The sequence below is a fragment of the Rhipicephalus microplus genome, chromosome X, assembly GCF_043290135.1.
Source record: "Rhipicephalus microplus isolate Deutch F79 chromosome X, USDA_Rmic, whole genome shotgun sequence".
Classification (NCBI taxonomy): Eukaryota; Metazoa; Arthropoda; class Arachnida; order Ixodida; family Ixodidae; genus Rhipicephalus; species Rhipicephalus microplus.
The window spans coordinates 129,982,076-129,996,023 of NC_134710.1; the positions used below are offsets into that span (position 1 = coordinate 129,982,076).

General features: G+C 43.0%; 1 protein-coding gene across 7 annotated transcripts in view; it reads right to left on the reverse strand.

Annotated features, from left to right (window-relative positions):
• Positions 1-13,948, reverse strand: part of Cpsf160 (cleavage and polyadenylation specificity factor subunit 1) — a 129,087-nt gene that overhangs the window by 55,248 nt on the left and 59,891 nt on the right. For all 7 annotated transcript variants that reach the window (XR_012886975.1, XM_037427734.2, XM_037427735.2 and 4 more), the window contains 5 exons: positions 7,568-7,667; positions 7,416-7,505; positions 7,173-7,301; positions 6,385-6,537; positions 2,900-3,107 (listed from right to left, as the gene is read on the reverse strand). Coding sequence is in view for 6 of the 7 variants with exons in the window: in XM_037427734.2 (XP_037283631.1) it covers positions 2,900-3,107; positions 6,385-6,537; positions 7,173-7,301; positions 7,416-7,505; positions 7,568-7,667 (680 nt within the window). In the remaining variant the exon portion in view is untranslated. The remainder of the gene's footprint in view (positions 1-2,899; positions 3,108-6,384; positions 6,538-7,172; positions 7,302-7,415; positions 7,506-7,567; positions 7,668-13,948) is intronic.

Consider the following 13,948-nt stretch of genomic DNA (forward strand, 5'->3'; position numbering starts at 1 on the left):
GTCAGCTGCTGATGTACTACATGTCTTTCTTCAAATGCCTCACTTCAGCCAGGCCCTTCACGCAAAACAACACAGAAAACTTTTTGACATTAAACTCTCCCAGTATAAGAATGTACAGAGGGGTTTTTCCTTTTTTCTTTAAAGAATATAGAGATGTTTTGTTGTAATCATATGGGCATAAGGCTCCTGTCATTTTTAAACATTAACTTCACGTGGACGGGCAAATACTTTGCAGTAGCTGACATGACGCTGTTGCAAATATGGAAAAGTCCTTAATCTACAATTATTGACCAGAGAGCTATTGTTTATATTAGAAAGTTCTAGTGAGCAATAATACACACACATCCATTTTTTTAGAAATCACCTACGTTACACATATTTTGAGACATTCATCTTTAAATTTCAAAGGCGAAATCGAAACTGATGGCGTGTGGTGCGCACAAAGCACGGCCGTTCTGCTATGTCATACCAAAACTACCAGTGACAAGGAAGTGACGAAATTTGAATTAAGGTGCCCAGCGGACGTATTCTTTTGTGAAAAATTGCAAGTCATCTTGCTCGTGCCGGCACAGCATTTTACTTGTGTGTAGCATTAGGTGCTTATCAGTTTCTTCCAAAATGTGTGTAAAAAATGCCATATCAACCTTTTCATTGTCTGAAACTTGGACACAGGCACTATAGTGCTTCCTCTTGCAGAAAGACAAAGTAGTTTTTCCCGCTTCTTTATAGCTATGAGAAAAGAACAGATAAGCAGCACCCTCACATGATAACAAATTTATCTACTTATGCATTTCAGAATGCTCGCCAATTTATCTGACTAAAATCTCCGCAACTACATTTAAATTTTGTTACTTCCCTGTAATAGGTTGTTCGATGTGTCACTGCGCTTTGTGTGCACCGGGCATCATCAGTGTCGATTCGCTCTTGAAATTCCATGATGAATATTTCAAACTACATAACTTTTATGATTTCTAAAAAATCGATACAAGTTAAATTATCATGCTTTACAACTTTCCAATATGAACAACTGTACTCTGGTAAACAATAAAAAAGTTCATTATTGAGGTTTCATTAATTAGTTGCGGCAATGTCATTTTAGTCGTTCCAAAAGTATTTTCATCTTGACATATAATTTATGAATGAAAACAAAAAGAGCCCGACTTTCATCGAATTGTCATAAAAAGTCTGTATTGCCTATGATTGATATGTGGGGTTTAATGTCCCAAAACCACCATATGATTATGAGACACACCGTAGTTGAGGGCGCTGGAAATTTCAGCCACCTGGGTTTCTTAAACGTGCACCCAAATCTGAGCACACGAGCCTACAGCATTTTTGCCTTTATCGAAAATGCAGCCACCGCAGTTGGTATTTGATCTTTAGACCTAGGGGTCAACAGCCGAGTGCCGTAGCCACTAGACCACAGCGGCGGGGATTTAAGAAAAAAAATAAAGGGGGGGGGGGGGGGGAAGCCGAGCATATATTGCTAACTGTTCACAAAAACCAACATAAATGCATGAATCCCCACAAAAAGACTAAAGAAAGACTCACAATAAGGTGTTCCAAGTAAAATAATTTGTTTTATAGAAAAACTAAGCCTTTGTGGCAACACACTGTGCACATAAAACGGCACAGCCTCTGCCTCGTCACTAGCTAGCCCGGTGTGACACAGCCACATGCTGCAAAACGGCTACGATAAGGGACAGTGCCACCACAGCATCACCGGAGGCTTATGACATTGACGGTGGCTATAAACCCTAGCTGCCAAGCTCCAAAGATTCCATTCCTTCTCTAACCGTTTCAGCACAGCGTCTGTATGTTTGCCTCGCTGCTGATGCTATGCTAATAAACAGACATTATGTTTCTATAATGACTCAGCATCCCACAGCTTTGAAAGTACAGAATTAACTACAGTACTTATGTGCCAGTTAGAGTCAATATTGTCTACAATTAATTCGGATTGGCTTCACACAAACAATACTGTCCTAGAAAGGCCTGCCAGATATATAAAGTGGAATGCTAAAGTTAGTCAAGACTAGAATAGGCACATAAGTAAACATTGGTGCTAGGTACCCATCCCCTGTGTATTTTCAGTGAGAAATAGCTCTAAATTATCCGAGTAATTTTTTATTAGTTGGAATTTCTCTTAAAATTGTTTATGAAGTACTAAAAAGTAAGCTGAAGTAAGCTGAAAGGGAAGCTGAAGGATTTTCGAATTCAAACTTCACGTTTAGAAAGGACAGACGTTATTGTTGACGATGTCATAATTGTTCTTACAGTTGTAGCAGCAGGAGCTTCGGAACAGGCAAAATAAAAGCTTGCATTGCTCCGCCCCGCGAGGCTATGAACGTGTGGGCATGGAAACATACGTCATCTTCGTTTCAGCTGGCCTGGAGCAAGTGTTCTTTCTTATCTTCAACCACGGCCTCCATGACTAACCCATGACGTGCCGTTGCCGGAACTAATTGAAAAGGCAACACTTCAGGAGTGCTGCTGTTGCAGATGACATGGCATGCCGAGAATGACGTCACCGTGTTCGCTCAGCGTCTCAAGAAGCCCGGCAGCCACAGCCACTGCTTTTTCACCAAAAAGTGCTATTGGCGTTCACTTTGAGAACTCTCACATTGCTTTTCTAATTCAGAAGGGATAAAACTGTCCTTACATGCTCCTGTCATTTTTCTAGAAAAGTGCTTCAGCTTCCCTTTAAGTGCAACTGAAAATAGGGCAATGTTTCTCGAACAAAATATTGCAATTGATTTGTGTCATGCTATTGGCGTTGCCTTGTTACAGTTTGGTGAACAATTTTGCAATGACTTCATCCTACGCGTGTTTCGTCCTACATGAGGAGTTACACACCTCCAACATTTCAGGGAAGCAAGCGGTGAAATGCAAAGCCCACCTCGTTCCAATAGCTCATACTCTTTATCTTCACCAGTGAATCGAACCAAATGATTACAAGGATCTGGTTGGCTTGTAACAACACAGTACGTCTTGCTATCCACATGGTAGTTCACAAAATGTGGGGTGCACCGTAGGGGCACCTTCCTCACTGGCCATGGGGCGTCATAAGTCAGATGTGTTGGGAGTGTACTGATCCGCAGTTCTCCCTGAATGCAAAAACAGAAATAGCGAAATGTTTCAAACTGTGCACATAACGAAAAATAGTATACTTTCCTTCAATAAAATAGCAATAAAATAGAATGGTCATTTTTCACGCTAAATATAGCTGCGTTGTCTTTTTTGTGTGTCCGAGGCTTATGATGGTGAGTAACAAACAAAAATCTTCAGTTGCATGCCATTCAGGAAAAGTTACTGCAGGCTGAAAATAAAAAAATATCTGAACCTCAAGAAAAGCTTGCAGACTTTCATAAGCAACTTGGCATATATTGGCTTTGTCAAGGTAAGGGTATGCCATAAAGGCATATCTAAATGTGATAGCGAAGCCAGTAAAACAGCCCCTCACAAGGTGAAAAGCCAGAAGAATCGATTTTTCATTCTTTGAAGGAAAATTGTGCTTGTCTATCCCTTTTTATATTTTTCTAATTGTGAAGATATGGTCGTGGTACAGTTTTATAGTTAAAATATGATAGCAATTCATTCATGAGCATATTTATTATGAACTTGCAGAATCGTGTACTCGTTAGATTAATCCTAACACTCTACTTGAAAGCATTATTTTTATCAAGCGGAGCCAAATAAATGCTTTTCTTGTTCGTTTCTTCCCGATTGTATAATCCATTCGGTGTTTTCAAGTAATATATTACGACGCACTTGGAATCTTAGCATTTGGTTTTTGGGGACACTTCTGACAAACCGCACACCTGATAAAACGAGCAAATGATAGTGGTCCCTTCTTGTTCGTCTTAAAGGGATTGTACTGTATAACGGAGCCAGAAAAGATGGCAAATGTACTTTATTAAACCAAAACATTTTAAATGCGAAGCATTTCATAGCGAACTTTGGTGACTTTGAGTGTATCTATTTCGATAGCAGTATCGATACCAAAATTGATATGGCATTACATGACTGTATGACGAGCATAACTGACTAGTCATAACATGTATGCCATTAATATCATGATTTACATTTCATTGTCTTGCTGCTCTTGTGGTGGTTTCATTCACGTGAGATATTGTAAAACTGGTATGGTATGACATGACTGCATGGCAAACATAAGTGACAGGCCCTAACGTGAAAATCATGACAAGCACGTCATGTAAGTCATAACTACAGGCCACGCTCATGGTGCGCACGCGGTCATTTCGCTAGCTTTGCATATACCAAATTTGGTATTACGGGACGTGAAAGGATGACAATAATATATGACTAGTGTGAACATAATAATTATGAGATGTGTGTCATGTAAAACATGACTGCATGCTACACTCATAGCGTACTCGCAGCCGTTTCACTAGCTCTACATAGTATATTAAGTTTGGTATCAAGTTATGTGAATAAACGACAAAGGTAAATGAGACGTCCAAACATGATAATTATGACATACATGTCATGTAAGTCATGACTACACACCACGCTCATGGCGCGCTCGCGGTCGTTTATCTAGCTTCACATATACCGAATTTGGTATCACATTACGTGAACAGACGACGAAGGTACATGACTGGTACAAACATGATAATCATGAGATGCGTGTCATGTAAGAACATGACTACATGCTACCTTCATAGCATTCACGTGGCCGTTTCGCTAGCTCCACATATCCCTAATATAGTATTACACAACATAAATAGACGACGAAGGTAAATGACATGTCCAAACATGATAATCATGACATGAAAGTCATGTACAGCATAATTTACATCCGCTTCGTAACCTTGTGCTCATTTTACAGTGTTATATCAACCTTCCTCATTTCTGCTTTGCATATCATCCATGCCCACTGTACGTGAGATTTGCCAATTTTTTTTTTCGTTGAAATTCAGTATGCAAAGTATATATGCTGATAAGTCTTTTCACTTCACACGAAGGTGCACAAAGAAAGGTCTGGCTAGTAGAGCATCATGAAAAGAAACTAATTTTAATAACAAAAAAACAAAAGCTGAAGCCAGTAGCTATATCTACAGTTTGGTGGTTGACAAAGCCCTCTTTAGCAACTGTAACAAACACAAAAGCAAGCTCAACATACTCGCCATCAGTGCAAGCCCAACATACTCGCCATCAGTGCAAGCAAACTGTCGTGCACTATCCACAAATGTGCCCTGCCGTCAAAGCCTGGTACATTGACCAAAGTAATATGACAGTACTCTCCATTAAGTCAGATGAAGGTGCAATGTCAAAATCTGTTGCATACTCAAACACTGAAGTAAGAGAGCTTTAGCTCTTTTACTTCTGTTGGGCGACAACATGAATCATGGCACCCTCGTTCACAGTGACTATGTGTATTTCACATGAAACATGCCAGACTGAAATGTATGCACCTGTAATTGTTTGCAGGAAAAGAAGTCCAAAAGCCAAGTACAGTTTCCAGCTTTGCGATGTGCAAGACAGCTGTCACATGAAGTGTTTGACCTCAAACTCTCCACAAGTATGCCAGACTGAAATGTATATAACTAGCCCTCTAACTGTCTACAGGAAAACAAGCCTGAAAGCTGGGTACAGTTTCCAGTTTTGTGATGTACAAGAGAGCTGTACAGAGATTCTAGCCATGTGTAAAGCCTGACTGACAATTTCAGCACTGTTGACCATTTAGGTAAAAAAATGGCAGCAAGTCATAGCCGACCATCACTCAAGTGATCCAGAATCATTTCAGCTTCATTTAACTTATCAAGCTTAAACAAGAACTGATTACATATGTAACCTATCTGTAATAAATTATGTTGTCAATATTAACCAGAAATGATGAATACACCTGTAGTCCCCTCGACTATGTACACTTGTCTCAATTGGCTACTTGAAATCTCTAGAGCGATATGCGTCACCATCACTACTGATTCAACAAACTTTTCATAGGTGCTGCAGTTACAAAAATTATCAGTCCAATAGTATGTAGTTAAACCACGGACAGCATTCTCTCAAATTTTCAGGATGAAAACCCCTTCCAGCCATAGATAAAATGTTAGTTTAAACATCATTACCACGGAGTGCAGATCATGCGGTACTGAATTTGATCTACAGCATCAACAAAACTTTTATGAAAAAAAGTTTAAAGTTGTCTTTCTCAACAATGTAATCATCTATGTATCTTTCCTCCCGTGTGACACGGACTTCAAGAAGCACCCCTTCTTTAGTTTAATGCGAAGTTTGGAAAGAAAGCACTTCAGACTCCTACAACACACTTTCAGGTTGCCATTTACTAATTATATGCCGACCTCATCAAAGCGTGTCAAATTGATCAGATGGCTACTACTCCCTTTTATTGCTTACCTTCTTGTTAAAATGGAGAAATCCCTTAGGACAGTTGACATTGTGAAACGGGGCAAAGCAGTAGATAGGACCATCCACAAACATTGGATGACAGCGCAACTCTCCACGTGAGCTCATGAACAGCCAGTATGGCTGATAGCCACAAAGAAACACCTATAAGAAAGCAACAACCACATAGAACAGGCCAGAAATATTAAAGGGGCCATGACATCCGTTTTCGATCATAATCTTTCTTACGTGGGTTAATCCTTATGCATTCAAAGTAAGCTGGTGAAATTCTAGCGCATTTGGTCGAGGACTAAATTTAGAATTTAATAATATTTTTACAAACACACAGGAAGTCCAAGGGTCTGGCAACACTGGTGCACTTGTGAGCCGTGACGTAACAAGCAGCTGGCTGTACGAGCATCTGCATTCCGGTGAATGATATTCCCGTGACAATATTGTTCTGTAATAGCTGCGCGTTAAATCAGGATATTTCAGCTTTATTTCTACTTGGCCAAAACTGTGGCAGAAGACAACGGAACTGCTTCTTGCAGCAAGTCACATCATTGGTGCCATAGTGAAATGGCGGTCGCCAGCAACGAGTGGGATTTACAGCCGGCGATTTCTAGAACCTGTTTAACAATGAAATATCCTTTTATGGCCCACTTCTGATATTTGTAAAGACATAATAGGCCCTTTACTTCTAGTTTTCACTGAAATCCACAAATTATTGAGTGACCACATCATGGCCACTGAAGTGCATAGGCAGTGCAGTGAGACAGAATAAGAAGAGAAATGCTGACCCCAGAGTAACCAGAGATATCAGAAAATGGATGGAGCCACTGTCGACTTTGAAAAGCCTTTTCTTCCTCTTCGTTTTCAGGTTTCTGTGTCTTGTACTTCCGTTCCCGTAGAAAAATATCATGCGACATCTGGAAGTAATAGCCATTGTCTTCACATTTCATATAAACAGCCTACTCGGAAAGTAGCTATGTACAAAAATACATTTATGAAAAAAAAACTTCAATACATCTCTACAAACCCACCTTTTTGAACCGAAGTTTCAGATGACCTTCCCTCTGAGTTTCATAAAATGGAAAAGCTTCATAGATGAGCAAATCTTCATCTACCCTGGCCTGAAATTTAAATTAATAAGATATAATAAAATACTTCTCACACTTTAGAAAACCATCCTTACAAGAAGCACAGGTCTGGAGTGCCTAATTCCTAGTCCCACTACCAAGATCTCATGAACCACTGGCATGGACTCGTGGGACATGTCGGAAAGCTTTTCAGACCTGTACAAAATGGATCAAAAAAAAACAAGATTAACTGCATTAGTTAAACTACAATTATTACAACATAAAAGCACCAAACAGTAATCAAAAAACAAAAATACTGCAGCTACCATGTTGAGTGCACCAGCCTCCTGAATTTTATGTAGTATTATCATAAAACTTAAATTCCACTGTGTGATAGAAATTTCGAAAAAAAAAACCTAATGCTGAATTTAAACTAGACAACCAATATTCTTGATATGAACGACAATTGATCCCTAGGAGATTTTAGCAAAGACACACCAACTAAGTTTAAGGCAGAACAATAGAGTAGGAATGGGTGAATACTAGAGCTGTGCAAATAGCAAAATTCTGGGTGCAAAGCAAATTTAAATATTAAAGGTTAAATGCAAATTGCATCAAATATTTTTGGAATAGTTGTTCAATATTTGTTCTATATTTTTCCAATACTTCGAAGAGTAATTATGGAAAAAAATTTGCATAGGGTCCCTAAGCACATCCTCATCAGATAGGAACATATGGCTAGGCTTGTGAATTACTGGATGAATGGCGTTATCCTCGTTTTATCACGGATGAAAGAATTCAGAGACTGAACCATATTATTTACATGATTTCATGCAACAAATATGATATTGACAACACTTCACAGATAAAAGGAAAAAGCGCTATTTTCTCCACCTTAACTTCTGTGGAGCCCCAAATCGATTTGGCAGACAAGGGTGTACTCCTTTCGGATTCTGAGTTGCTTATCTGCCCTGTATACTTCAATGTATAAAAGCATGCTGAAAATCTTTGTACAATATTTTTTGGATTTTCTAGTCCAAAACCGCATTAATTAAAGCTTCCACCTCTGCCACATAGGTTCAAACCAGTGCTTTCGTGAATCAATCTGTTTGTTGACCATAGCAAAGCCCTAAAAGCAGCTTTGCCGTTTTACAGGAGTGTGATGCAGAGGAGAATATTAATATGAAAGGGCCACTGGAATGGCGCAGTGCATCTACATGTTTGAACCAGTGTTTTCTTGAGTCAGTACATTTGCTACCGTAACAAAGTCTGAATGGCAGCTTCGCCGCAATGTGAAACCATTATGGTGTGAGGCATATCAAAATTTTGAAGGGGCCACAGCCAATTGAACATTGACTGTATTTGTTTTCAAGAAGTTTGAATAGTTATTATAGTGGAAATTCCAGTGCAAATCGAATCAAATATCAAGCCCTATCGAAAAATAATCGGAAGTTAGAATATTTGCACACATGGTTCATGCTCGCTTACATGGCAACAAATTCAAGGGTTTTCAAGGACTTTCAAGGCTACGTGTGTGCGAGTTTTTAAAGACCACAATGTCAGTTAAAGACGCAATTAACACATGTTAAGGAAATGGTGGAGGCTTTGGAATAACTGAAATTCATCAAGAAAGCTTGCCATCACTGCAGCAGACATCGAAAACATGGCTTCAATGATATTTTCTTTCCAGACAGCTTTCAACCATTTATTTGATTAATATGTAAGGTTTACATCACTAAACCTCCGTATAATTATGATAGACGCCATAGTGGAGGGCTCCGAAAATTTCTATGACCCGGGTTCTTTAACGTGCACCCAAATCTGGACACACAGGCCTACAGCATTTTTGCCTCAGTCAAAAATACAGCCGCCGCAGCCGGGATTCGATCCTACGACCTGCGGGACAGCAGCCGAGTACCTTAGCCACTAGACCACCGGGGCAGGGCAACTTTCAACCATAGTGTCTTAAAGTTGTATGGATAACCACTTTCAGTATGACATCACATGCAAACATCAGATAGGAAAGACTAAGCAACAGTTATTATGCAATGCCTTGTTGAATTTCCTGACTTTTCATATCCAATTTGCACTATCACCTGCTGTTTAATCTTTGCTGTCTTCCTCAGGCTGTTTGACTTGACTGAATGCAGGAACACTTGATGCATGTCACTTCATGCTTTAATGCATGTTATGCACATTTAATAAGCATACGCAAAGTTCATCTATCCTTTTTTTTTTTTTTGCAATGCTCTTTACCGTTCTGTCACCCCAAAACATTACTGAGAAAATCCGGAAGGAGCAAAAAAGAAAGAAAAACGGTGCAAAGGCTAAGACTACACTGCACATGTGATGTAGAGTACCCATTTATTTGTCCTCTGTTCAGCAATATATATATTGTGAGCGCTCACTATGTACATCATCTTCATCTGTATGACAAAAACCATTGTAGTGATCATCATCGTATGTCACGCGGGCTGGGTCTCTTTGGCTCGTGCAGCGGGATTAAAGATATAACCTGGTTACTGCCGTACTAGACGTGGTCTCATAAGTGGTGGAGCGTGCTTTGGTTCCCACGTCCTCTTGCTCTACCCGTCACCCCTGGAGCTCTGGTCTGGTCGACGGTTGTGCCCTCAAGCAACAGCGATGGCAGAACCCAACGCGTTCGCTGCTGCAACCGCTCCTTCTCAGCCACTTAGGTTTCACTACACCGTGAGTACCTCTCATCAAGACCCTCCGGTATTTTCCGGCCTTCGCGGCGAAGACGTCGAAGAATGGCTGGACAGTTATGATCGAACCAGCATGTGTTTTATTGGGACGAGGCGCACAAACTGTGCTACGTTCCTTTTTACCTTGATGGCGTCGCTAAAACCTGGTATTACAACCACAAGAGCGACTCCTCCAATCGGTCGGCCTTCACGGGGCATCTCCGTTAGGTATGTGGCACATCAGCAGAATGTTCTGCGGTAGCGAAACAGAAGCTCGAAACCCGCATCCAGGGGGACGATGAATCATATACGTCCTACATTGAAGATGTTCTGGCTCTCTGTTGCCGAGCACAAAACGACATGACGGAGGCGGAGCGCATCCGACACCCACTGAAAGGTATCAACTCTGTGGCCTTCAATGCGCTCGATATCCAGACCCCAACTACCGTCCGGGACGTCCCCACCATATGCCAACGCCTGGACACGCTTTATTCCATGCGCCTTCCACACGCCTCCTGCGACGCTCGCTTTATTGTACAGCATGAATTGCGAGCCCTTATCCGCACAATTGTCAGAGAGGAACTCCACGGCCTTATTCCAGGCAACCCAACCATTGCGTCTGTCCGCCCACCTCCTCCCAACCTGCGTGAGATAATCAAGGACGAACTGGCATCAATCACAAGCGCTGCACGTGCCCCGTCTCCTGTGCGCTTTCCGGCGCCTTCGTACGCAGAAGTTGCATCACGGGCCCCGGCACCAGTTCCAACCGTGCCTGCAGACATCGGATGTGACCATTTGGCTGCGATGGCAACACAAGTGCCAAGGCCACCCCACTATTCTACATGGCGTCCTCCGTGCCCCGTCTGCTTCTACTGTGGCATATGGGGTCATATATTCCGTTACTGCCGCCGTCGTCAGCAGGATGAACGTCATGGCTATCCAGCTTACGAAAGAGACTTTGCCCCGAGACCCGATGAATACGATCCCGCACCGTATACGTCCACACCTCGTTGATCACCCTCCCCTCCACGGTCTCAAGCTGGACCTCATCCTTCTCGTTCATCTCGCCGCCGTTCTCCATCACCGTTTCGGCGTACGTCATCACCCCTGCGTCCCGCGCCAATCTATCTGGACTCGGAAAACTAGAAGGTGCAGTTTCTAGACGGGAAGTGCTTGTTGTTATAACGTTATAACTCCTCCGTCTCGCCCAAAACGTTATAACTCCTCCGTCTCGCCCAGCTAACTTACTGCCTGTTTATGTGGAAGGTGTTTTTGTTGATGCCCTTATAGACACTGGAGCCGCCATTTCGGTAATTGATCCTGAATTGTGTTTTCGCTTTCGTAAATTGCAAACTCCTTATTCCAGTCCCATGTTATGCGGCGCTAATGAGAGTCCGATTTGCCCGACCGGATCGTGTACTGCTCGTGTTCTTATCAATGGAATCCGTCATCACGTACAACTGGCTGTCCTGTCTTCGTGCGCTCATAAGATGATCTTAGGCTGGGACTTCGTCAGCTGCGTCTGCTGTAATTTCATGTGGTCGGCCCTCATTCGTATTACGGACACTGAGCTTTCTTCTGCTGCCGACCTTTCGTCGCCCAACCTTGTCCTAGCTGCGGATTTCCTCCTGCCTCCCGGACAAGAACGTGTCCTTACGATCAAGTCACGAAACATTCTAGATGGTGACGCTGTGGTTGTTCTTTGCCAGCGCTGTATTTTTCGAGGGATCACCATCGCATCTTGTTTAGTACGGTTTTCACGTGGTCATGCAAGCATCACCACCTGCAACACGACACCAGAACAACTATTTCTGCCAGAGGGGACCACTGTTGCCAGCATTACCTAAGAAGCCCCGGTTTGTGTCGTCACTGGTTCATCTGCTTCGTCATTCTCAAAGTGTATGCCAGCTGAAGATCCATCTCCCGCTCTCAAGGCCACTTTGTGTGAACATCTCAACATAACGCAAACTTATGCCTTACTAGCGTTATTAATGAAGCACAAAACTTGCTTTGACGTTTGTTCCGAAGGTCTGGGTCAAACAACAGTGGCCGCTCATCGTAACGACACCGACGGATCCCGTGTCATTCGCCGCCGCCCTTACCGTGTGTCAGCTTCTGAATGCAAGCTTACAGAAGAACAAGTCAACGACATGCTCGCGCGCAACGTCATCAGGCCTTCGACAAGCGCATGGTCTTCTCCTGTCGTACTAGTCAAAAAAGAAAAGGATGGCTCGGTACAGTTTTGCATTGATTATAGATCACTCAACAAATTACTCGTAAGGACGTCTACCCAATGCCTCACATTGACCGCGCTCTTGATACTTTACAAGGTGCTGAGTACTTTTCAAGTCTCGACTTGCGCTCTGGTAATTGGCAGATTCCGATGCACGAGTCTGATAAAGAGAAGACTGCGTTTGCTACGCCAGATGGGCTCTTTGAATTCAATGTGACGCCTTTTGGCCTATGCAACGCCCCAGCTACATTAGAAAGAATGATAGACACGGTACCGCGGGAATTAAAATGGAAGACGTGCCTTTGCTACCTCGACGACATTGTCATCATTTCGTCCAGCTTCTCACAGCACCTGGAATGGCTAGATGAAGTCCTCAAGTGTTTAGCTAAGGCCAGTCTCCAGCTCAACACTAAGAAGTGTCGGTTTGCCACTCACAGCATCAAGGTGTTAGGTCACGTCAGTAAACATGGCGTTCAGCCCGATCCCGACAAGGTTGCCACGGTACTGCACTTTCCTACACCAACCACACCCAAAGACCCCTGCAGCTTTCTTGGCTTGGCGTCGTATTTCTGCCGCTTTGTGCGTGATTTCGCTACTATTGCGGCTCCTCTGAACAAACTTCTGACCACGAGCGCACCTTTTGTCTGGTCGGATGACTGCGAAGCCACTTTTCACACCCTCAAACGATGCCTCACATCACGGCCAGTGCTTCGCCATTTAGACCCTGCAGCACCTACTCTGCTACACACTGACGTAAGTGGACTTGGCATCGGTGCTGTCCTTCTTCAGCGGAACCACGCTTTCGAAGAACAAGTCGTGGCCTACGCGAGCCGTACTCTTTCACCTGCTAAGCGAAATTACAGCATTACTGAGCAAGAATGTCTCGCCATCGTGTGGTCCGTACAAAAGTTTCGCCCTTATTTATACGGCCGGCATTTCACAATAGTGACTGACCATCATGCTCTGTGTTGGTTATCGTCTCTCAAAAATTTGTCGGGACGTCTTGGCCGTTGGGTACTACGATTGCAAGAGTATGACTACAGCGTCACATATAGGTCGGGTCGACAGCACCAAGATGCCGATGCTTTGTCACGTTGCCCGCTCTCGCAAAGCACCAAAGAGTCACCTTTCATCTGTTCGTCACCACCCACTAAAGTGAACAAGCAGACAGCTGCTAGTTCGAAAGAGTTCATTGCCTCGACGGACCTTCTTTAGTCCACAGATCTTCTTTCGGCGGACCTTCTTTCGTCCTCGCTCCAACATGCCGATACCCACTGCCGCACAATCATCGATCGGCTTACTGGCTTATCGCATGCTCCAAACAGCCGCCTAAGACGACAACTTGCCCGTTTCAAGCTTCAAGATGGAACATTATGTCGGCCAATTCACCATCCTCTCGGTAACCAATGGGTTCCCGTCATTTCTCGCTCACTTCGTCTCGAAGTCTTACAGGCGTTTCATGACGACGCGACAGCTGGCCACTTAGGATTCCACAAGACTTATGACCGCCTCAAGACTTGCTGCTTTTGGCCTGGCCTCTCCAGATCTGTCACCAAGTA